Source organism: Danio rerio, chromosome 8, assembly GCF_052040795.2.
Source record: "Danio rerio strain M-AB ecotype USA chromosome 8, GRCz13ab, whole genome shotgun sequence".
In the NCBI taxonomy this organism is placed as follows: domain Eukaryota; kingdom Metazoa; phylum Chordata; class Actinopteri; order Cypriniformes; family Danionidae; genus Danio; species Danio rerio.
This window is the reverse complement of record NC_141028.1, coordinates 47,246,807-47,273,113: the sequence shown is the minus strand read 5'-3', so window position 1 is coordinate 47,273,113 and position 26,307 is coordinate 47,246,807. Positions and strand designations below refer to the sequence as shown.

Here is a 26,307-nt window from a genome sequence, read left to right as displayed (position 1 = left end):
TGTTAATACGCATATATCGATCAATTTGGTAGGCAGGGAAACAGCACTCCTACATTAAGTTGCAGTGGGCCTCAAAATAGGAGTGATTTGCATCCTATTTTAACATCAGGAAATTTAAAAGAAGACATTTTTGTCTTTATATCACTCCAACAGGACACACCATACCTACACACAGTCCAAAAAGCTTACAAAAGATGGTTTTCATCATAGAAGCACTTTAAATCAAGCTGAATTTTCTAGAAAAAACCGAATGACTTTGAAATAATTCATCAAAATTAAGACTGGGCGATATGGGCAATAAATCATACACTGTAAAAAATAAAAAGTTGAGTAAACTTAAAATTTTAAAGCAACCGGCTGCAAAGAAATTTTTAGTTTACTCAACTTCAGTGGTTGAAGTTGTGCCAAATTATTTTTTTAAGTTGACTGAAATGGCTGGTTTAAGTCATGACAACTTTCAAGCCTAAGTTCATCTAACTTGTCATTATGAGTTTGCCTAAAATTAAACAGGGGTTGAGTAAACTGTAATAAATGAGTTGGCACAACTTAACAGAAGTTCAGTTAACTCAAAGCTGTGCAGCTGGTTGCCTTAATTTTTTAAGTTGATTTAATCTTTATCTTTTAATTCATAATTTTATGGAAATCTTATATCTGCGCTTCTCAAACAAATACCTGTATGACTCTAAGTATGAAGTTAAGAGATTACAAAACACACTATAAAACACAATATCAAAGAATATATTTATTGACAATTCTGCAAACAGTTTTCTGTCCAAATGAAATGTACTGCAGTCCAGAGAAGGAAAAGAGGCAACAAAAAGGTAAATCCTCAAATCCTATATTGCCTTTTAAGTGCTCGAGTTAAGCAAAAGTAATATTTAAAATGCTTGCACTATCAAAATTTTTTTCAAAGTGCAAGAGTAATTAGTTTTGTCATGATATTTTAATTTTGTTACCCATCAGTTCTAAAATTTTAAAAACGTCCATTTCCTGCTAACATTTGAGCGTTGTTGACACTGTTTTAAACACTGTTATATTGCCATTGTGTTCACATGCTCAACAGAAAAGACTGATTGGGCGTGAAGATCATCAGTTCACCAAACTCACTGCTGTTTACTGAGTGTAACCACAGATACAGGGACACTTAAGAATTTCACATTGATCAACTGGTCTGTGTATAAGCTGACACAAGTGGTACGCTGTGTGTGTGTGTGTGTGTGTGTGTGTGTGTGTGTGTGTGTGTGTGTGTGTGTGTGTGTGTGTGTGTGTGTGTGTGTGTGTGTGTGTGTGTGTGTGTATCTGTGTTTGCACTCCATGAACATCAGTGAAGAGCAGTGAAATGGTGAACTTCTCAGCCAATCACAGTCATTTATGTTGAGCGCTTGAACACAACAGCCAATCTATCAATTGGTGGGAAATGGATGTTTTTAAAATTTGAAAATGTAAAATCAAAACTGAATTTAAGTTTGGTGACAACACCAAGAGTAACACAATTTCAGTGTACAAACAAATGCATTCAAGGCCAATAAACACTTTCTGAATAGTTTCAAAGATGTGTTTCAGTTCTTTGGGGTAGTTCATAATGAGGAAATTAATCAAACCAAAGAGGAGAACAACAGCTGTCGGAAAATCTTTTCCAGCACTATTTGCTCTTCCAGAACCACAGACAGGCACCTTACATTTAGGTTGGTCTGAAGAGTGGCAACATCATTTTCAACAGTGCTAAGGATGTCAATCTCCATCTCTATTGTGCAAATATCTTCTGGCTCTGTGTCCTGCAGTAAAAAAGAAACATAAAAAGAGGATGAAAAACTATTTTTACTGCTAAATCACAAACATCTCCAAAAAGCAAGGTAAAAAAAAGCAAAGGCAAAGCAACTTAATTTGGAAACTGAAGGTAGTAATGTCAGTAACACAGTCATTTATATACCTTCTATTTATAAAACATTTCAGGTAACACTTTTATAATAATGAATCATTTATTAAGCATTAGCAAATAGTGAATTGATTATCCGTTAAGCATCGACTCTACATGAATAAACATTAGTAAGCTATTTAATAAGTACTAGTATCTAATAAATAAGTACTAGTATCTATTAAATAGATACTAGTACCTAATGAATAAGGACTAGTATCTAATACATAAGTACTAGTATCTATTATTTAGGTAGTAGCATCTCAGTAATAGGTACTAGTACCTAATGATTAACTACTAGTAGATAAAAATATGCACTAGTCACAGCTGGAATACATACTAGTCAAAACTGAATAGTTGATATCTCAATTAGAGATCCCATAGAAATAAATGAATGGGAAAATTTTTAATTCATTACGAGTAACAACAGAATAGTTACTAGTCACTATTAAAATAAGTACTAGTAACTAATAAATAAGAACTAGTATCTATTTAATAAGTATTAGTATCTAATAAATAAGTACTAGTATCTAATAAATAAGTACTGGTATCTAATAAATAAGTACTAGTAACTAATAAATAAGTACTAGTAACTATTAAATAAGTACTAGTATCTATTTAATAAGTACTAGTATCTAATAAATAAGTACTAGTATCTATTTAATAAGTACTAGTAACTAATAAATAAGTACTAGTATCTAATAAATAAGTACTAGTAACTAATAAATAAGTACTAGTAACTAATAAATAAGAACTAGTATCTAATAAATAAGTACTAGTATATATTTAATAAGTACTAGTATCTAATAAATAAGTACTAGTATCTAATAAATAAGTACTAGTATCTAATAAATAAGTACTAGTAACTAATAAATAAGTACTAGTATCTAATAAATAAGTACTAGTAACTAATAAATAAGTACTAGTTAGTACTTAATGGAAAAGAACTAAGAAAATGGATAAGTACTAGTAACAAGAAAATAGATACTAGTACGGGCTATAGAATAAAAGTTAAAACGGCTTGCCATAGGTCATCAGCTATTGTCACATTAAACCAGATGCTCAGACCCTGAGAGATGACAGGTGGCACCACTTTACAATTGAAGGGCATTAATTATGGTTATTCACAGGTTAGTCATTTTGATCAGAAATTCCCAACATGTTTTAATTATTAAAAATGAAATTTGCTTTATAATTATTGTTGCAGCACCTGTTTTCACTCCCTGGTCAGCCGGACTCAGTCATGGTTGTTCTACTAAAGACTAAGTGATGAAAATGTAGCATCCTTTACAGAGGTGAAAACAGTGCTACAAACTTTTCTTTTAGGGAACAAACTGTTTTGTAACTTCAAAGATTAATTACCTGCATGAATTCCAATATTGCACACAAAAAGAGAAACTCCATGGTAAACTCCATAAAGTTTAATATGCCCCCCTTTAATCAGTGATATGATTGAATGCTAAATAATTACTTGATTGTCCAGTTGGTCCAGGGCGGTTCTTATTATCTCTCCATATCGCCCACCCCATGATCCATAAAACTTGATAGCGTATTCATCCGAAAAAGAGAAGATATCTTTGAGGTTGGTTTGAGTAATCCTGTAAAACTCAGCATAGACCTACAAACAGACCATAAAAAAATGAATAGTATGAATTGTGAACAATGGTTATACATTTTGAAATAAATAATCTCAAATGCAAACTTGCCTAAACTCCCAAAAACATGCAGGCCACTGTTTTCGGACATCAGCTACAGGAGGTTAAAAAAATCAAATAGTCAGTAACTGCAGCAGACTGTTAATGTGCTAATGTCAAATGTGATTTTAATGCACCTACAGTCTTTAAAGTGCAGAAGCAGTCTGCGAACAAACAAGGCTGCTGCCAGGATGGTCCTTGATAGCGATGTAGTCTGTAGTGTAACTTCTCAGCTACTGTTTACAAATTTGCAAAACTTACACTGCATTCCAAACCTATAAAAAAGTAAATAAAAATGTAACATTGCAGGTCAAATTGTTTTCATAAATTAAACTGATGTTTTTAAAAAGCACAATATAAAATAAATATTGCAAACATAAAAAGAGAAGATTTAAATAATACATACATACATGTTACTTAACTCATAAATGGTTAATGTATGCCAAATAAATAATCATAAAAACCACAAGCTCCTGGAATACTATATGTACACTACTAGTGACTGTATATTTAAAGTGGTATGCTAAATATTATTTTGAAGTGGTTTTAATGTTATCGCATTGCTGTTTTAATACAGACACAACAGGGTTAACAATACAGTGGTGACCGGCCGCTCAGATATGTCTGTTTGCAACAACAATATTTCACTACATTTCCCTCCAGTTTAAGAAGCAAATTAACGTTAAACAGTCCTTCAAATGAAGCAAACTTCACAGGTGGCTAGCTTGTTAGCCCGAGCTTGTCAGAAATGATCTTCACACGATGTAACTTAGTTTTTTGGGAACACAACATTACATTTTACTTTAGATTTGCACGCTATTTAGATTAATTTTGATAATAAAGCTAAAACAAAGCTTACCTGAATCAGGAGATGGCAGCTGCTGCTGGTGAGAGGACACCTCGTGCAAAATGGCACCCGAAGACAGACTGAGCATGTGCAAAGACGGGAAGTAGATGATCCAGTGAAGAACTCAAAATGTAAAGTCTGCTCAACTTCATTGAACAAACCAGTTTTAAACCTTCAGTTAACTCATTTTTAAAAGTAAACTCAACACTGGGCTCAAAATATGTCCACCCAACTTACAATTTTGATTTGAGTTAGCAATTTGCAAGTTGGATTTTTTACAGTGTATCTCTGTATTTTTAGAAGGAATGACGGTATACGATATATATCCGGTATTTTCCCATAAATGGTTACTTGAGAGATAAAGCCTTTATTAAACTTTATTAAACAGTTTTTGAGCCAAATGTAATTCAAACACAGGGGTTTCCCTCCCTGTTATTAACAATCATTGTAATTATCATTCGCATACTGTTATTTATTGAAAGAGTAGCTAACAGTGAGATATGAAAATAGAAAAAACAAATGTTTTTTTATTTTACTTTTTTTTATGTTTTGATAATTGTTTAAACCACCAACCATTTGTAGACTACACACAATTTGTAGGCACACACACAAATCAAAACACGTCTTCCCGTTAAGAGGCCAAAATAAATAAATCAATTAAACAGAATAAATAAATAAATACAATGATTAGATTATAATCAGAGTTGAAGTCAATATGCAATAACAAACCAGATTGCAGAGCTAATTGTGTTAACGTAAATATAAATATGAGACCGTCGTGTAATAAATACTGACCTTTTCATCAGTGAATATGAGGTGGTTTCATTTTCAAAATGCGATATAAAGTGGTCCCATTTCGGCGTTTTTAATTCTTTTGAACAAATTCAGTTGCTGCTTGTCAATTTGACAAGGCTTCTATGTTCGTTCTTGTTGTCAATTGCGGAAGAAATGATCGATAAAAGGTGTCTGATAAACCGCTATTACAGCTGCAGGCGCTGTGTGACGTCGTGCACACGGGTCAGATTTGTCCAGGGAGTCAGATTCCGATACAACACCGGCACTGCATGTTCCTCCATGTCTTTCCTCCATGTCATGTCATGTAATGATGGGTCGTTCTTGAACGAATAATTAATTTTTAACAAATCTTTTGTATGACTCAGGGAGGGAATGACTCATTTGCGCATGCGCACATTTGTGCAAGTGGAGCTCGCGTGCTACCTTGGAGTGATCTGTTTCGTGCAGAATGCGCACATGTGGCCTCAAACCATATCGATATGAACGATATTGCATAATCCCGCATCACGTTGGGGAATCATATCGATATACCTCCCAAACTCTATATACCGGCCAAATTATTTATTAAAATCTGCTAAATAATAAGTCAATGAGAAAAGTAAAATAACCTTGTTTTCAGTTTTAAATAATAATTATTTTCATACCCCATTAGCAGATTATTTTAAAATTTGAGATTATTTTAAAGAAAAAAACTATATTAATTTTGACTTATTATTTCTGAAAACAAAACATGTTTTACTTGTCTAGAAATTTCTTGATTTAAAAATGCTTACATATTTGGACTACAAACAAAATAGAAACACCAAGTAGATTTTTTTTTTTTTTTTAGTAGTGTAAATTCTAAACATTTCAATATTTGATTGTTTCTTCTAATTTTATATGCATTTATTAGTAATACAGTCATGTTTTTTTAAGAATAAGTGTGTATATGGCTTCAAATGAATACAAATGGTCCTAAATATAGGAACAAGAATAAATGTCATCAGGAGGGATCCACCCATATTTACAGGCACATTGTTGACATAGAAAACATATGGATATTTTGACACTTTTGCTCTCCACAGATTTGTTGATGCATCAAAGAATCTCGTCAGACTTGCACGTCTACACACTCTGAATGAATAAGTAGAGACACACATCTTAAATTATACATCATTGGTCGAGAGAAAGCAGGGGAGAGAACAACAGAAACAGAGGGGAAACGAGACAAAGAGTAGTGCATGCTTTTCTCACAGATGAAATCATTTTTAATCTAACATGAAAATGAGATGTCCATTTACTTTGCAGTACTGTTTAATTAATAAATTAAACAATTCATTATGCACTGTAATTTATAATATAGTTTTTTCAACTGTAGTTCCCATTCACTAGAAAGGGTGTAACACATCCTGATGTGTGATGCCGCCACAGTAGATAAGCTATGTGTTAAAAAAAGCACCTCGACATTGTTACCTAACACACGTCCCTTTAACATTCGAGGAGTGTTAGCAGATGCATTTGCACTTGCTAGGAGAGCGTGTGGGTGTGCACGGGCCAATAGACAGGTTGCCATGGCGACGGCTCAGCACCCAGTGCACTCTGGGTAATGAGAGTGAGGTGTGACATATATGACCCATCAATCACATTCTTCAGAGAAAGAGCAAGAGAGACCAAGAAAGAAAGATGGCCTTTGAATACTTAAGGAGAGACACTGCAGGTGAATATGGTAAAAATATATTTTTAAGAGACATCACCATATTTCTTCTATTTGAATGAGTACATTAAAGGGCACCTATGATGAAAATCATCTTTTATAAGCTGTTTGGACAGAACTGTGTGTAGGTATAGTGTGTCTACTGTCATATTGGAGTGATAGAAAAACAATAACTCTAATTTTTTTGCAATTCCTGAGATTTAAAATAGGATCTAAATCTCTCCCATTTTAAGGCTCACTGCAACTTGACGTTTCCCCCTCCACTGAACTGATTGAAAGCCGCATGTTAACATGTCTTCATAGTAATGCATATAATCATATCAACAAGACAGGACGTGCGCAAATCAACAGGATTAAAAAATCTGTTCAGCTCTCTGCGATCATCTATAATCATCAAATGTGATCAATAATGAGTTTTACAACGTTTAATATGTTTTTAAACAGTCCATGTTTGTAATGAATTACAGCGATTTTACCGTCTTTATCACCACAGCCGCATGTCAGCACATTTATAAAAGAAGATACTTCAATTCCGGCTTGAGGACATTACATCAGGTTTATTTTGTACATTAACATAATAGATATCCATACAGCACATTTACAGTGTAAAAACAGTGCAAAGTTAAACGCGCACACTGTGTGTGTGTGTGTGTGTGTGTGTGTGTGTGTGTGTGTGTGTGTGTATGTGTGTGAACTTAGTAACGACATTGTGTGTGACTCATTGCAGAAAGGCTTGAATTAACTCCACAACAAATACATCAAATAATCATTGGGAAAGTTCTTACTGTAGTACAAATTTTAAGTGAGATCTGCTTCCTTCATGTCTGTCACTCTGCTGTGTATCTGATGCAGCCGAGATGGAGATTGAGGCATACTCTGATAGGCACGTGGGAACAGTGAGCGGGGAGAACTAGTATTAAAGGCACAGGCAACAAACCACATAGTGTTCAAAACAAAAAATTCCAATATTCTGAAAGGTATAATAAATAATCTGATAGATGTTTTGAGTTGAAAAAGAATTAGACACATTCTGGAGACACAAAAGGCTTATCTTAAATCTTGAAAAAAAGTAAAATAGGTGCCCTTTAGGAACTAAATTTTTTGTACTACAAGTTTTCTTGAAAAATGAAATGACTTCACACATTACAAATTTGCATATATTTCTAGCACAGAACTCTGAACATAATGAGTCGGGTTTAAAATTCTGGCTTATTTTTGTTTTTTAGGGCCGGGACACATCAAGACGAGGCCAAACAACTAGCACCAATGAATATCGACTGTGCTGTTGGCTCATGTGGACCAAAAAGCAGTGCGTGAACACACCAAACGAATGACAGCCAACTGAAATGAGAGTACACATTCTGCATCTACTGTACTTGAGAGGTTGTCTTTCCACACACCTTTTCTGATTACACAAAGGAAAACTAAATGATGAAATGTGCACAGACGAAGCATAAACTGAGCGTATATTACTATTATCACTGCAATTGACAAATAGTACTATAAACATCAGGCAGTCTGGTTGTAATGACTGGCTAATGTCTTAAACAAATGGTGCTGCCAGTCTTCATACACACTCATAGAAAACAATGGTTAAAACTTTAAAAGACGTTGTGATATTAGAGAGACACTGCAGTGCTGGTAAAGATTGTGGGTCTTCACAGCGATTTGATGGATAAACATGAAGTTGAAGCTAAATTAACAGTGCCAAACAGCATTTTACACATTTTACACATTTAACACTGGAAACTATTTATGCAATAGAATATTCATTCATTTATTTTATTTTCGGCTTAGTCCCTTTATTAATCAGGGGTTGCCACAGAGAAATGAACCGCATGTAATAGATAAATTTAAACAAATAAAAGGTTGTGACAATCCACAGCTTATGCTATTATAGTTAGAGCTGCTCCTTCTTTGAGGAGCCGAATCCAGCACTAATCTGGAAGATATTCTATAAGTTCTCCTTTGTCAAGTGCTAGATCTTTATCTTTTTTATAATTCTCTGGAAAATAATTAAATTAAATTGTAAGCAATTCTCTCTCTGCTTCATGTGCTTTGGAAGCCCAAATAAAGAACCAGAAGAAGCTCTGTGAAAATAAAAGCGTTTGGACGACATTCTAGCTTTCTCTGCTATAACATCACAATGCCTCTGGCCACGCCCCTTCGCTGTATGGGTTGTATGCGTGTAACCTAAAGTGTTTATGATCTCATTAACCTGGATGTATTTTTTGTAGTCTCCAAACTGTGTTTGCTTTAGGCTTTGCTGAGCTAACTGTAAAAGCCAATGTCTCTCTTTGCATTAAACTTTGAACGTATTACACTCAGAGATGTTGCTTATGTTCACACAGCTACATTACACATCAACTAAAGTTTAAAATATGATATTGTAGTGGATCACTCCTTTAAATATGTGAGGGAACATTTTACTAATTGTTGTTTAACGTATTGTTCAACTTTGTAAACCATAGCAGAGCGGACATTTTCCACCATTTTTGTATTTTAGCTCAAGATGCTAACCTCGAAACAGATACCACATGGCAAAACTAAAACAGATCATTCACTGAATTGTCACAATAACAGGGTTATAAATAATTAATCTACTATTGGTTTATCTGAAACATCAGATATATCATCAGATAAATATACATGCTTTAATAATGGTTATGGCTATGTAACAGAGTTGATCAGAACATTTTAACCCAGCAAAGATACCACAGAAACAAAACCTGAATGGTATATATTATCAAAAATGTGTCTTTACATAAACCTGCGGCATAGCGTCTTTTCACTAAATTCTGAGTAGACACGAACCTGCTTTAGGACTGCCCTAAATTGGCTGTGTATATGATTTAAGTAGGGTAAACACACAAAAAGATACAAACTTACAGTATACAAACAAATATAATTAGTCTTAATAATGTCATAATATTGAAGCTTAATATAAGATTCAGGATGTGGCGACAGTCAAAAAGAATTATTTTCCAGATAAAATGACCCATTTTCACATACAAACCTAATTTTAAAGATAACTTGATATAATCTGTGCTATTATTCAATACTTGTTTCATTAAAAAAATTTGTTTTTTTTAAACAATAGAAGGTTTATCTTTAGCTTTAGACACAACGTGTACCCACAATTCTAGATACACCCACATAAGATAAAAAAATAAAAAGCAAACAAGCATTTGGCCACAAAACCCCCACTATGGATTCAAAAGCTGAATCACTGTGAGAATATAAAAAATGCCTGTTTCCCCAAACACACACAGACACACACGCTCTATCACAGACAAACAGAGACTATCAAGGTCAGATAATGATCAATCACACCCGTCTCGCCCCCTTCTTCCTTTGCCTTCACATTCATTAGCAGACAGACCCATCGTCTGTGTGTCTACAGCCAGCTGTTGAACACAAGCATTCATTAGGGTGGCACATTTAGCATTGGTGTAAACATGAAACAGGGTGGTGTTTTATAGCCGTTAGCATCATGATGCTTATCTAAACTCATCCTCCCTCAGAGCCATATATTTAGCACATAGACAGAGACACGGTGCTAAAGCTGGTTAACGTGGCGTTAAATTCATTTTTAAACATGTTCTTCTAACAGGTTACTTACTACAATATGAGTTTGCAAAAGATGTAGGCTATTTGTGGTCATAATAATAGTAAAAATACCTGTAGTACTTGAAATAAACCTGCTCAGCCTTTATTGCAGCTGGGTAAACACGGCATTGACAGGTCATTTGTAATATGACACGTCATGGCATAAAATACCACGTATTTTGTAATAAACACTGCAGTTGAATGGTACACTGTCAACTTTACTGTTTGTAGGTAGAATTAAGTGTAATTTAGATGTTTCCACTTAATTAAACTTAGATTTAAATACACAAAGATTTATACACTCACCAGCCACTATTAGATACACATTACTAGTACTGGGTTGGACCCATTTTTGCCTTCAGAACCGCCTTAATCCTTCATAGCATGGATTTAACAAGGTATACTGGAAAATTCCTCAGAGATTTTGCTCCATATTGACATGATGAATCTCAATCCAAAAGAGCACCTATGGGAAGTGGTGGAACGGGAGATTCGCATCACGCATCATAGATCTGCAGCAATTGCGTGATGCGAATCTCCTGTTCCACCACATCCCAAAGGTGCTCTATTGGATTGAGATTTGGTGACTGTGGATGCCATTTGAGTACAGTGAACTTATTGTCATGTTCAAGAAACCAGAGATGATTCACGCTTTATGACATGGTGAGTTATCCTGCTGGAATTAGCCATCAGAAGATGGGTACACTGTGATCATAAAGGTATGGACATGGTCAGCAACAATACTCATGTAGGTTGTGGTGCTCAATTGGTACTAATGGGCCCAAAGTTTGGCAAGAAAATATCCCCCACACCATTACAACACAACCACCAGCCTGAACCATTGATACAAGGCAGAATGGATCCATGCTTTCATGTTGCTGACACCAAATTCTGACCCTACCATCCAAATGTCGCATGTCAAATGTTTTTCCAATCTTCTATTGTTCAATTTTGGTGAGCCTGTGTGAATTGTAGCCTCAGTTTTCTGTTTTTAGCTGACAAGAGTGGCACCCGGTGTGGTCTGCTACTGTAGCTCATCTGCCTCAAGGTTTGACGTGGTGTGCATTCAGAGATGCTCTTCTGCATACCTCGGTTGTAATGAGTGGTTATTTGATTTACTGTTGCCTTTCTATCAGCTTGAACCAGTCTGGCCATTCCCCTTTGACCTCTGGCATCAACAAGGCATTTGCACTGACAAAACTATTTTAAATATTTAGATATTTTCTCTTTTTCGGACCAATCTCTGTAAACCCTAGAGATGATTGTGCATGAAAATCCCAGTAGATCAGCAGTTTCTGAAATACTCAGACTAGCCCTTTTGGCACCAACAACCATGTCTTGTTCAAAGGTCACTTAAATCAAATTCTTTCCCATTCTGATACTCGGTTTGAACTGCAGCAGATCGTCTTGACTATGTCTACATGCCTAAATGCATTGAGTTGCTGCCATATGATTAGAAAGCTTTGTTTACGAGCAGTTGGACAGGTACCTAATAAAGTGGTTAGTGAGTGTAGTTAGCTACAATAAAAGGCAATAATCAAAATAATTATGTTATAAAAATGTTGGGTTGTTTTAACAAAAGTTTGTTAAACAGGCAAATTCAATCATTGGGTTAAAAATTTTAATTGTAATGCAGTGGTTAGGTTTGTCCATGTTTTACCTATTTAATTACAATGTATACGTATATAAGTTAAACAAATATACATTAAAATACATATATATCATATATATATATATATATATATATATATATATATATATATATATATATATATATATATACATACATATATATATATATATATATATATATATATATATATATATATATATATATATATATATATATATATATATATATATGAGCAATATCACACTCGTAGCAGTGCAATATAGCTGTATATCGGCACTGGTGGGAGGCGTGCATTGGTGCCCTCAGTGCCCCCACCAGTGCCGATATACAGCCATATAACACTGCTACGAGTGTGATATTGCGTTTATACAACAGTTTGACGGCATAATTGTGTAAATAAAAACAAAATCAAACATGGAGAGTCTCAAAAACCGTTTTGTATGAGGAACTACTTTCTTCCGGATTCAAATCATAAGCTGACAGTTAAACAGTTGAGCGTACATCTTTTAAACTTTAAATCTGTAGTGTCTGCTTTTTGCTGGCTGTATGTGGGCAGAGTAATACACAAAGGGTAAATAGGCTGTAGGAGTTCTGATATTGCAGAATATCGCACGGCTATCAGCCAATCAGATTTGAGAACAAGAAAGAACTGTTGTATAAATAAATATTTATATATTTAATATATTAGTAAAACTTCTGAGAAATCCTGAAAAAAAAAATCAAGAAAGGAGTAATGATCACAGGAATGCATTACCCTTTTTACTTATATTAAAATAGATTTATTTATTATTTTTATCATTTTTATATTATTTATTTTTATTTATTTGTTATTTTTTAAAGATATTGAATTGTTTTTCTAGGGCAGCATGGTGGCGCAGTGGGTAGCATGATCGCCTCACAGAAAGAAGGCTGCTGCTTCATGTCCTGGCTAGGCATTTCTGTGTGGAGTTTGCATGTTCTCCCCATGTTTGTGGGGCTCCGGTTTCCCCCACAGTCCAAAGACATGTAGAATAGGTGAATTGAATATCTAAATTAACTGTAGTGTATGGGTGTAAATGTAAGAGTGTTGGGGTGTTTCCCAGTGATGGGTTGCAGCTGGAAGGGAGTAAAACATATGTTTTTCACTGCGTAAAGCATATGTTGGATAAGTTAGCAGTTCATTCCACTGTGGCGACCCCTTATTAATAAAGGGACTAAGCCGAAAAGAAAATAAACCAATGAATGATTTTTATTAATAATATTTTAGCATTTTTAATATTTATTTATTTACTATTTTTAAAGATAATAAATTGTTTTACTCTATTTTATTTTTGATCAATTAAATTGTGTCTTTTGAACTTTTGAAAAGGTGCACATTTGTTTTTTTTTTAGATGTAATTTAAAGGCCAAAAAAACTTTGCTTATCAGGAATTATATATTCTAATTAGGGCGGCACGATTCTGGCTCAAATGAGAATCACAAATGAAAAACCAAGTTCACAATTTTTTTATGATTCTGTAGATGTAAAATAAAGATTAAATAATAGATGTCCTAAAACCTTATATGTTCTAATACATTTTAAGAAATGTAGTTTTATTAATTCAATAATGAAAGATTATAAAGATGCATTAAATAAAGCAGTTAAACAAACACACTTGAAAATTATAAATGATGTATGCATATTATAAATAGTTCGTCAAAGAGTTCCGATTCAGATATTTGTTTTTATATGTCCTGGTAAAAATGTCCCACATGTGGTATGGTGTCAGTGAAGCGTTAAATAAAATAACGTAATCATCTATTGAGTGACTATGCTAGTTTGATTTGTAAGCCTTAAAATGCACAAACCCACAGAGAGTTTTATTGTGTGCATTTTTAAAAGCAAAAAAATAAATAAAAATTCAACCAGTATCAGGCAGCACCGACAAATTTTAGCTAAAGCAAACTAATGCACTCCAATGCTGCCGGTTTGACACTTAATATATCATAATAACATCACCAGGGGCTTCCTTAATGATTTGGATTGGTTGTTTGTGTGTGTTTCAGTGAGAGAGAAATCACATTGAGCAGGCAGCAGTAGCAGAAACCTCATTAATGTTTCAGAGGCCTTGGGGCAGATCAGCTGCATATTAACTAGGTCAGTGTTACACAACGACTGGACCCCTCTCTCTCTGTCTCTCTCTCTCTCTCTCTCTCTCTCTCTCTCTCTCTCTCTCTTTGCTGCCATGGAGATGCCAGCATCTTTTTCCTGCATGCGTCCTTTACAAACCATGACAACCGTGGAAGTGGGGCTCTAAACCTCGCCTGGCACTTTCAAACTGAAAGACTTGGATGTTTTCCTGAAGGGGAAAGAATGGACCAAAGATTTGGTTTCCAAGCAACGTGAAGTTGTGCAGATAGTACCCACACTATATTTTAGGATATTCTGTACAGTGTATACTAATTGGGATCCAAAAAGTTTAGAGACTTATATCCTATTTATTTATTTACATTTCAATCCTTTCATCATTATTTTTTCATAAGTAAAGATATTCGTGTGCTGCTGCGCATCCCTGTATATGTGATAAAAATGTGTATGTGCATTAATGAAGTGCACATATAATTATCACCCACTATAAATAAAAAATATAAAATCAGCAATGACTTAAAGGGCACCTATGGTAAAAAATCTACTTTTCAAGCTGTTTGGACAGATCTGTGTGTTGGTATAGTGTATAGACCGTCATACTGGGGTGATATGAACACACCCAGTCCTTTTTTTTTCAATTTAACTACAAAAAAAAGGGTCGGCCAATTGGAGCTGTTTTCAAATCGATCGCACCATTACGTAGGTGTGCGATACCCCCGCCCACCGAATTGATTGACAGCTGCGCGCATTAACATGTTCTGGTAGTCGCGTGTATATGTCAACAAGTCCAGGCAGTCATACGCAAAGCAACCGGGAATAAAAGCTCTGTTCTGTTCGCTAGGACCAGCAATCATCATCAAATGTGATTATGAGTAAGTTTCACATGTTTAAAGTGTTTTAAAAACAGAGATGTGTGTAATTAATTACAGCGTTTTACTTCAGCTTTACTTTATCAGCACAGCCGCGTGTCAGAACAATAATAAAAGAAGACGCTTCAATCCCGGTTTGTGGAAGTTAAATCAGGTTTATTTTGTACATTGGCATAATAGATATCCACACAGTACTTGAGGTTAGCCTTAACTAAGCTAAGCGCGCTCTGTCTGTCTGTCTGCCTGCCTGCCTGTGTGTGTGTGTGTGTGTGTGTGTCATCTGCGGTGTGTGTGTGTGTGTGCGCGGGCGCGCGCGTTAACTTTGTAACGATATTGTGTGTGACTCATCAATGCATCAACTTCACAATACTGATTAGTAAAGGTTAGTTCTTACTGTAGTATCTCACAAATGCTACGTGAGACCTTTTTCCTTTAAGTCTGTCTGTTGTCTGACGCAGCTGAGGGAGGAGGCATGTAGAAATAGTGGGCGGGAAAGACTCGGCTTAAAGGCGCAGTACGACAAAATCACCCCCTGCTGGAAATCAGTATAAAACAGCATCTTGTAAAAGGTATAATGAAAAATCTGATGGGTATTTTGATCTGAAACTTTATATACACATTCTAGAGACGCAAAAGACTTGTATTAAATCTGAAAAAAGGGGTAACCTAGGTGCCCTTTAAGACTTAATTTCTATTTAAAAGTTCAGAATTTTATTTTTAAATTCCATTTAATTTACATTTCAACTACAGTAGAACTCTAAAACTATAATGGAACTTATATAATTGCAAATAAGGTGTAATAACAAGTGCTGCTTTTTAAAAAAAATATATGCTAATGTGTAGAGCAGAGCAAAAGAGCAAGAGATGGAAATGTCATTATTCATTTACAAATGTTAAAATTTAGAAACAGGAAGTATAACCCCAATCAAGAGCCATCGCGGTTCAAAATGAAGTGCTAAAATTGGAGACGCAGATTTACCTCCCACACTTCTTAAAGATGTCTGGCATCAGAAAAGTCAGAGTCACACAAAACAACTAAACAGAAATAGGCCAGACCGTAGGCCAGAAATACATGCAGTATTACGCACATCGCCAATCAAGTCACGAAATACATCTCATCCGATGCAGATCAGCAATCACGACTGAAAGATTAAAATCATCAAACAGCTTCTTTCCTATATGGAAAATCTGCATATAATTTGAATACATCTCACACACGGCTTCAAACGCACCTCAAGTTATGGTTATGATATTCAATGTGAAGCTGCTCTCTCTAAAGAATGAAGGAGATGTTATATGGCTGTTAGGATATGCTAATATATTGGATTTATATTGGCTGTTATAATTTCCCGGAGGAGCTCTTGAGGTATGAACACAGTAGGATACCAGCCGCAGCAGACCAATGATTTCACAGACTAAAGTGAAGCCTTACAAATACAGAATAAATATATTATTAAAATCTTTATTATTAAGATCTCACAGCATTAAAGCATTATGACTATAATGTAGTGGGGTTATCATATCTGAACAATGACTGACTTGTTATGCCGGCAGCTAGCTCTCTGCAACTCTCAAATGGTCGCCCACTGAAGCTAAGCAGGGCTGCGCCCGGTCAGTACCTGGATGGGAGACCACATGGGAAAGCTAGGTTGCTGCCGGAAGTGGTGTTAGTGAGGCCAGCAGGGGGGCGCCCAACCTGCCCAACCTGCTGTCTGTGTGGGTGCACACACACACAGGCGGGGACGCTATACTGCTCAGTAAGCGCCGTCTTTCGGATGAGATGTTAAACTGAGGTCCCGACTCTCTGTGGTCGTTAAAAATCCCAGGATGTCCTTCGAAAAAGAGTAGGGGTTTAACCCTGGCATCGAGGCCAAATCTGCCCACTAGCCTCTGTCCATCATGGCCTACTAACCATCCCCATATTCCAATTGGCTTCGTCTCTGTCTCCTCTCCACCAATCAGCTGGTGTGTGGTGTGCGGTCTGGTGCAAAAAAAATGGCTGCCGTCGCGTCATCTAGGTGGATGCTGTACACTGGTGGTGGATGAGGAGATTCCCCCCCATTGTGTAAAGCGCTTTGAGTGCCCTGAAAAGCTCTATATAAATGTAACAAATTATTATTTATTATTATTATTGTTATTATAGTTAGATATAAACTACTTCCACAGATGACAATATGAGAGTAAATGCTTGGGTAGTTTTTAAGAAGGTATATAACAGATCATATAGTCTGACCTTCATAAGGTGAAGCTGAAACATCTGATATGCTGCCAATAGCTCAATTGTAACCACAGAAATGCACATTTGTCTTTAAAGATTTAATTTGCTCTTTTGGAATAGTTTTCTCTTTTGAATATTATTTAGGAATGATTGCTGTATGCAAATTGGGATGCAACTATTTGTCTTTTTGGGCCTGCTTGTCCCATGAAAACAATCGAGGTTCATTCTTGTGTGTTGCGTTATCTTTGAGCTTCCAGAAGAAACAAAGATATTTGTTTGAGAGCAGGTATGGCCAAGCATATGTTTGTTTTGCTGAATAATGCTTAAATACACAACCTGAAAAAAGTATTGGCGCCTATCCAAGTTTTAAGAACAACAACTAATAACTTGCCTTCTAGTTGATCATTTGGTATCAGAAGTGGGTTATACAGTATGAAAGGCAAAGGCCTTTATATTATGCATATTTTACCAAACAAAAATTTGATCATGTCTTGATTTTTAATTATTTAATTAGGGTAGTAAGGTCTGACTTTGCTTACACAAAAGTCTTGTCACTTAACAGAAACAATGTACAGTATAGAATATAAAGTCATGGTGCAGTGGAAAAAGAATTAATATTGTGTATGACTCCCATGAGCTTGAAGGACTGCATCCATACATTTGTACATCTCTGCAATGACTCAAATAACTTATTAATAAAGTCATCTGGATTGGCAAAGAAAGCATTCTTGCAGGACTCCCTTTGGATTCTTTGGATTCATCTACAATGCCTCCTCCTTCATCTTACACCAGCTATGCTCAATAAAGTTCAGTCTGGTGACTGGGCTGGCCAATCCTGTGGTGGCCGAAGTATGAGAAGGAGCGCTATCCTGCTGAAGAATTTGCCCTCTCCTGTGGTTTGTTATGTAATAGGCAGCACAAACATCTTGATAACAGCAGTTGATGTTGCCGTCCCCATGCTGAATGCAAGCCCAAAACATAATTTTTCCTTTACCAAATTTGACTGATATCTATGAGAATCTTGAGTCCATGTGGGTTCCAATAGGTCTTCTGCAGTATTTGTGATGATTGGAAAATCTGCCACTTTTCTAAGGCCGCATTTACACTGCACTGTTCAAGTGACTCATTTTTTTTTTCTCCCATGTGGCACAGATCGGATATGGCCCATGTACGTGTAAGCAGGAACAAGTTACATGAATTCTGATTTACTCAAATCAGATTCAGGCATTTGTAGAAATTTATCCAATATGAATTAGATCTGTGCCGTCGTGTCTGCAGTGTAAGCAAGTAGATCGGATTTTCACCTGTTAATGCATGCCACGCGTCATTAAAAACTAGAGGTGTCAAAATTAATTGTTTCTTCGGTGCACCGCGATGCAGACGCGGACAATAAGGTATCGGTTCAGTAATAATCATAACCAGTTATTAAGTACTGACGTCACTTATCTCCTATGCGCTCTGTCGTAAGGGAGGTGAGCGCGAGTATTTACAACACTCAGCCAACTCAGAAACTCAAAAACCTCTTACCCTAAAAAGATCTAAAGTGTGTTTCCTACAAAAAGACAAAGCTGGTTGTTTCACATCTGTCTTTATTTTTTTTTGCTCCGTTTAAGCTCTCGCAACATGCGTTTAGCCGGGAGAGCTTGCGCTGAGAGGAGCTCTCAGTAAGGGAGCGTCGGAAAATTGCTTCTTTTTTTTTCTTTTTTTTGCGTTTTTCTGCTCCGCTCCGCTCAGCGCGAGCTCTTCCTGTTGTGAAGACTTAAGTGTGTGTTTGCGTGTGTGTGTGTGTGTGTGTGTGTGTGTGTGTGTGTGTGTGTGTGTGTTTGTTTCTTTGGTGCTGTCTATGTTTGTGTATGTGTTTGAATGAGAGACAGTGTGGTACTGTGTGTCTGTGTGTTTATACAGACAGCTTCCCACATAGCAAAATTTCTCTGGCCCAGCTCTGGCCCACACAATCAGGTTTTGCTTGGCCCACATGCCGCAGTGAAATACGGTACATGACTGGACCAAATCTGGCTTCCAGACAAGGGCCAAACACAGACCATATCTGGGCCAAGTCTCAGCCAAGTTAATAACTCATAACTGGGCCTGAACTGGGCCAGATAGGTTGGTGTGTCACTTTTGCAATGAAATTGATAAACCCATGGAGTGATGCGCTTTAGGCACACTATGGGCACGCTTTTTCTCAAAGTGACCTGATTGGTGGAATTTTTATTCTTTACTCAAAAATGATTTTAGTGTATTTTAAATGTGGGTCAATACTGGCCAAACTCACATGGCCCACTTATCAAATTTTTAAATCTGGGCCAAATACTACATTTTTCTTCTGGCCCAAATCTTGTGTGCCGCCTTAAAAACGGTGCCACCTCTGCCAAACCCGGGCCATGTTTGGCCCACATGCTGTATGCCAGTGCCAGATGAATGCCTGCTGTGCCAGCTTTTTGCCAAATCTGGGCCAGAATTCTTTGCTACTAGGGAATTGTTATAGCCTCCCCCCTAAAATATAACACTGTATATGGAAAGCATCATCAATGCACCGTGATGCACCGAGATATCGTATTGAACCGAATCGAAGGCATGATAATCGTAACCGAACCGAACCGTGAGACCAGTATAGGTTCACACCTCTAAAAACCATAGCGAAAACATCAAGTCTGACACTTTTTTTCAGAACAGACTTCAGCAGAGTCCCAAACCTTAAATCTCATACACGAGGACTTAAACAGCTTTTATATTGTCATATAGCACAGGTGTTTGAGCATGTTAACGAGAGCGAGAGAGCGCAACGTCCGCCACGTGACCAATATAAACTAAAATTTTATTTTCATTTTAGTTGAATGGACTTCAAATAGAGGAATGAAAATCACCTAGATTTTATTAAGAATATTTTTATTTGCATTCTAAAATCGTATGTGTTTTGAAACTATACAAGACTGAGTAAATGCTTACAGAAAATGTATTTAGGGGAGAACTAGGCTTCTAAAGAAATGCTCAACTCTCTGCTTAATCCTGCCATTTGTTATGGGTTCTAAAAGCCAATTACTTAGCCATCTCATCCCAAAACAAAGCCTAGATCAACAATCTGCTTCCTGCAGGGCATGTCATTAAATTAGGCTCAATACTCGGCATGCCTCACTACGGTGTAAACCCACAAATAAATTAAAGCACGGCAAAAATATGCCAACAGGAACTGATACTGTAAGTCCTCGAGGTCCTTCAGATATGGGATTGAGCTAATCTGCCCGATTATCTGTTTAATTAGCTATACTGTAGGGAGAAAATTAGCTTAATCTGACAAAAACTTCCCTCTGGGGACATCCGGCAACATTCCTAAAGAAAAAAAAAGATGTTTTGAGAGAAATAGTTAAAGTAATGTGTTTAATAATTCTGATTAATGGATTCAGATAAAAACTAAGTCTTATTTTGTGTAATGTTTAATGGACAATAGACACATTGCTAAAGGATTCTAATAGACTAACAAAAATAATAAATTCTAATAAAAAGAAAAAAAGATTCACAATTTATAATGAAATGTTTCACAACCTTCAAAATTAATTTATTTTAAAGCCACTGTGAGTTATGGATGTTGCACGAAAACTGACAATTCCAACCAAGTAAACTACAACAACAAAACAACAACAACAACAACAACAATATTAAGGGTGTCACGATCCTCCAAATCCTCGATTCGATTACATTTTCGATTCTAAAGTCACGATTCGATTCGATTTTTGATTATGAATAATTAATTAATTAATGACCAATTAATTATTTGTAGCCTATCGTTTAAACTACCTGACCTGCATGGTCTTTGTTTTACCCATAAACAAATCATACAGTAAATGAATATAGGCAAGATACACACATAATTACCACCTGTCAATCACTTTTTTCTGCGGTATTTGTAAATAGGCAGTGACCTGTGTCGTTATAATGGCGTCGGTAAAAAAAGACGCACAACCAACAGGAACCAGCCAACAGTATCTGAGGTGTGCGCTAAAATGACTAAGTACAAGTGAGTGAAAGATTGAAGCAGTCCTCTGACTGCCTGGACCTGCTGTCTCGAGCGCATGGCTGTGTATGCATCTGTGTCTGTGTGGTCACGTGATGTGCATTTTCAGAGGTAGAGAGGAAGGAGGGCTGCTCAGAAATGCTACACGCCACTGTGGATGTCAAATCGTTGTCGTTCTAAAATCCCATTTAAAACAAAGACAGTGTAAACAGGGGCTGAGTACTTTTCGCGAGCGGATTTGCAACAGGGCTGGTGGAAGATCGCGATGTCGGTGTTGTCTATCGGACGAACCGTATGTAATACGTACATAGCAGAGCTTGCAAAACTGAGTTTTTTTTTGTCGACAACACGAACGTTGTCAACATAACTCACTGGTAATCCAAAATGCTTACACACCGGCGACTTCATTGAAAGAGGAGAGGGTTTAAGTTCTGTTGACGGGTCTCCTGCTTCTGCAGTTTAACAAGCACTTCAACAAGCCTGTTTTTTTCCCGCTTGGCAAGCCAAGCTGACGTGACATGGGGGCGTGGCAGCATCGACGATTCTATTTTTTTATTCGATAATCAAAATTGAGCATAAATTTCTATCGATTTCAATTAAAAATCGAAATCGTGACACCCATAAACAATAACAATAATAATAATAATAATAATAAATGCTGTTATTTTATATAAATTAAAGAAATCTTTTATCACTGTTTTTAATAAATAAACAAATAGATAAACAAATTGTCACCAAAACCCTAGAAATCCAGGCTTCAAAATCGGTGGTAAACATCCACCCGGACTACAATTCTGTCACTTTATGGACTACAAATCCCTTCATGCACCTCACACACATCAGTTCCGGAATCGCACAGCTGGGAGCTGATCCAAGACTGATTACACAGGCTACAAACACATTCCCACAGTTTGCTGAGTCTTGTTAGTCTGTAACACCACAAAGCATTTCTTTGTCTAAGTCTTTCTGTGTTTGATCCTTGCTTTCTTTTACCATTTATATTCATTTTTTGCTGCCTGTAGGTAGTTTAAACAGGCAGAAACAAGATTTTGAATGTGCATAAGAGGAAAATTTCTCTCACCTGTCACAGCTGGTGCCATGGGCCCCGAAGGAGTCGCATGCGCAGGGCAGGCAGCCGATGGTGCCGTTGGTAAAGTGATCTTCCTCGCACTCTTCACACTGCAGGCCCGTGTAACCCGGCATACAGTCACACTGACCCGTCTTACGGTCACACTCGTCAGGGTCTGACACTCCTTCACCACTGCAGTTACACACCAGCTCTTCATAGATGAAACACACAAAAAGAGCAGCTTATGAATTTTTGACAAGCAAAGAGGGGGAATGCTAAGATCATCAAATATTGATTTAAAGCTCAGTCAAAGTCTACCTCTAAAAGACTGCCTAATAGATGAATGGAGAAAGACAGGGGTTTTTTACATATCTTTTCTTTTTTCTTAACCCCCACAGGCCCTTCAGAACTGCTCTACTTGTAGCTTAATTAATCTAACCTCATTTTATGCTGATTACTTAGTATAATATATTACTTAACATCACTGGATTAACGTAAATAAATTAGATTTCATGAATAAATTAATTAAGGGTTAGTGTCAGGTTAAAGTATATGTACTGTAACAATTATAGGTTTAATACAGTTTAATTCTCAAACTTTTTTTTACCAAGTACCACCTCAGCCAAAACTTTTCTCTCCGAGTACCACCATGATGACTAGTATTGAAATACAGTAGCGTAGTAGGCCTAATTAAGCAGCTACAGCATCGCACAGTTCAAAAACCAGGCAGATTAATTCCTTTTATTAGGAATATGTTATAAAGTCAGCCACATTAGACATTATAAATAGTTTGAACATTAACTGTACTTGCGGACAAAAAAAAAATCACCATTTAAATTAGAATGTGCATTTAAATTTGTATTAAAATGTCACTGTTCTTAAAAAGTAAAAAGAAAACTGAAGTACTTGTAAAGTATTAATGTATAGCCTATTTATCAAAACCTGGAAATGTTGCTTGGACCTGATAAACAGACTATGTCATATATATATATATATATATATATACAGTTGAAGTCAGAATTATTAGCCCCCTTCGATTTTTTTTCTTCTTTTTTAAATAATTTCCAAATGGTGTTCAACAGAGCAAGGTCATTTTTACAGTATGTCTGATAATATTTTTTCTTCTGGAGAAAGTCTGATTTGTTTTATTTCAGCTAGGATAAAAGCAGTTTTTAATTTTTTATGAACCATTTTAGGGACAAAATTATTAGCCTCTTTAAGCTATATTTTTTCTTGATAGTCTACAAAACAAACCACTGTTATACAATAACTTGCCTAATTCCCCTAACCTGCCTAGTTAACTTAATTAACCTAGTTAAGCCTTTAAATGTCACTTTAAGCTGTATAGAAGTGTCTTAAAAATATCATTTAAAATATTATTTACAGTAATCACGGCAAAGATAAAATAAATCAGTTGTTAGAAATGAGTTATTAAAATTATTATGTTTAGAAATGTGTTGAAAAAATCTTCTCTCCCTTAAACAGAAATTGGGGAAAAAATAAACAAGCGGTCTAATAATTTAACGGGGCTAATAATTCTGACTTCAACTGTATATATATATATATATATATACCGTTTTTTTTTTTTTAAATCAAGGTAAAACTATGTGAGGGTGTGCACTTTTGTCTTATGTTTGTTTTTGAAAACACTATTGGTTAGATTTAAAGAAGGGTTTACCGCAGTGGTTCGCTAAGTGATCTGACAAGCCCCGCCTTCTTGTGAATTTGTACAAGAAGGACGTGTATCTGAAATGTACAGCAAAACGTACCTCTAGTAACATATTTCAAATTTGAAAAATAAAGACAGCACCCTCTTGTGGATTTGCTATCTAAAACATGTAACGAAGTTGTGTATCTACAATTTCCTGCTGAAAAAAACAGCTTAAACCAGCCTAGGCTGGTTGGCTGGTTTTAGCTGGTCGACCAGGCTGGTTTTAGAGGGGTTTTGGCCATTTCCAGGCTGGTTTCCAGCCATTTCCAGCCTGGTCTTAGCTAGTCAGGCTGGGAGATGACCAGCTAAAACCAGCTTGACCAGCTTAGCCAGGCTGGGAGCCCAGCCAAAACCAGCTATGTCCAGCTTAAACCAGGCTGGTCAAGCTGATTTTAGCTGGATTTAGCTGGTCATTTTCCAGCCTGACCAACTAAGACCAGGCAGGAAATGGCTGGAAACCAGCCTGGAAATGGCCAAAACCCCTCTAAAACCAGCCTGGTCAACCAGCTAAAACCAGCCAACCAGCCTAGGCTGGTTTAAGCTGGATTTTTCAGCAGGGTTAACATGGGCTAAATAAAGAATAACTTTTATAAGCTTTCACCCATACAGCGTTCAAACATAATTTTTTTTTAATGCAGCACTGCTACTGAGTAGTAGATCTCTCCTTCAAGTTCAAGTCCGCTACGCATCACAAAGCTCCATCTTGCTGATCTCCGCCAGCTATAAAGAATCAGTCCAGCCTGATTCTCTGATAACTCATTAAGCTGTTATTACACCAACAGATCTTTAGTCTGCAGACCACAGAGGAAAAGCACAAACTCATTGACATTAGGTCCCAACATACTAGCAAATTCCAGCTGCTGAAAACAACTGAAGCTTATGTAATTGCAAATCTATACCAACCACGATTCAATCAAAAAAGATTTTCCAACCATATTTGTTTGATATTTAAATATTGATCAGAATTCAGTCTGGTAGCTATTTGGCACAATATTATTGAGCTGACTGACAACATGCGGATATGACCCCACATGAAAGATACTTCAGTTATTTATAGTAAATACTATAGTGTTTTGAACCACACTATAGTAAAGTACTTAAATGAATCTGTCGTGGTAATTCAATAAATGCTATGCTAATACAACTATAACAATATAAACTAATTAGCCATTACTAAGTTCTTTTACAATTATTGTATTAAAATACCACAAAAAAATAAAGTATACTACGTTTGTTACATTTTATGAATTAACTATATCTAATACTACAGTATGCTATAGCAAGCAGTAAAAAGACCATTAAATAAGAGTAAATAATATAAGTTATACAGTATAGTAAACTGTACTACGGTGTTGGGAGTAACTCGTTATAAGTTACACGCGTTTCGTAATAATATAATTTTTTTTTCAAAGTAACGAGTAATCTAATGCATTACTTTTAAAAATAAGTAATATAATTTAAGTTAGTTTTAAAAAAAAGTAACGTGAGTTATTGTTTACCTTGCTTAATTGGCTTTTACAAAATATATTGCTGAATAAAAATTACCTTAGTCAAGTTGAATCACTCACTCAATGACAGAACGTGCTGTGAGGGAACAGACACTTGGTTCACACTGATCACCATCATCAGGTCTCTTTTTTTCACAGTAGGAGAGTCTGTGTACTGTTCCAGTAACTGAATAACTTGGGATATTGGTTTATTACGAATGAGGGGGGTATTTGATATGTTAGTACTTACTAAAGACGGCAACCGTTTAACGACAACTCCGTTCAATTGAATGAACTGGTTCAATCAGTTTACTTAGAAAATCCAATTAAACAAACAATTCATACGCGTAGAATGAAGTGTAGATTATGTGTAAGTAAGACCCAATCCCAATTCTTCCCCTTAGCCCTTCCCTTTTCCCCTATCCCTTGTTTTGCGGGTTCCCGTGAAGTGGTAGGGGTGTCCCAATTCTCTTTAGCTTGAAGGCGTAGGGCTAACGCCCCATTCACAAGGAGCTTCAGCATCAACGCTTGATAGAAGGCGTGTCTAAAGTTGGGGCTGACACGATCGTCATAGCAGAGTCAGCCAATGAAATTAGTCAGCAATAGGCCACTGTCTGAGCTGATGTATTTGCATACAGTGATTTGATT

General features: G+C 36.2%; 1 protein-coding gene and 2 long non-coding RNA genes across 3 annotated transcripts in view; all 3 read right to left on the bottom strand.

The window, feature by feature from the left end:
- The window catches only part of LOC137496380 (uncharacterized), a 124,955-nt gene that overhangs the window by 77,612 nt on the left and 21,036 nt on the right, over positions 1 to 26,307 (bottom strand). The window lies entirely within an intron of this gene.
- Positions 1 to 26,307, bottom strand: part of si:ch211-158d24.2 — an 81,669-nt gene that overhangs the window by 38,946 nt on the left and 16,416 nt on the right. Inside the window, exon 2 of the mRNA XM_087265256.1 lies at positions 22,474 to 22,672. Coding sequence (XP_087121382.1) covers positions 22,474 to 22,672 — 199 coding nt within the window. The remainder of the gene's footprint in view (positions 1 to 22,473; positions 22,673 to 26,307) is intronic.
- Positions 723 to 4,523, bottom strand: LOC103911555 (uncharacterized). The gene is made up of 5 exons (XR_015498331.1): positions 4,469 to 4,523; positions 3,751 to 3,884; positions 3,622 to 3,664; positions 3,387 to 3,533; positions 723 to 1,775 (listed from the first exon to the last, which is right to left on the bottom strand). It is a non-coding gene; the product is annotated as an uncharacterized LOC103911555 (long non-coding RNA).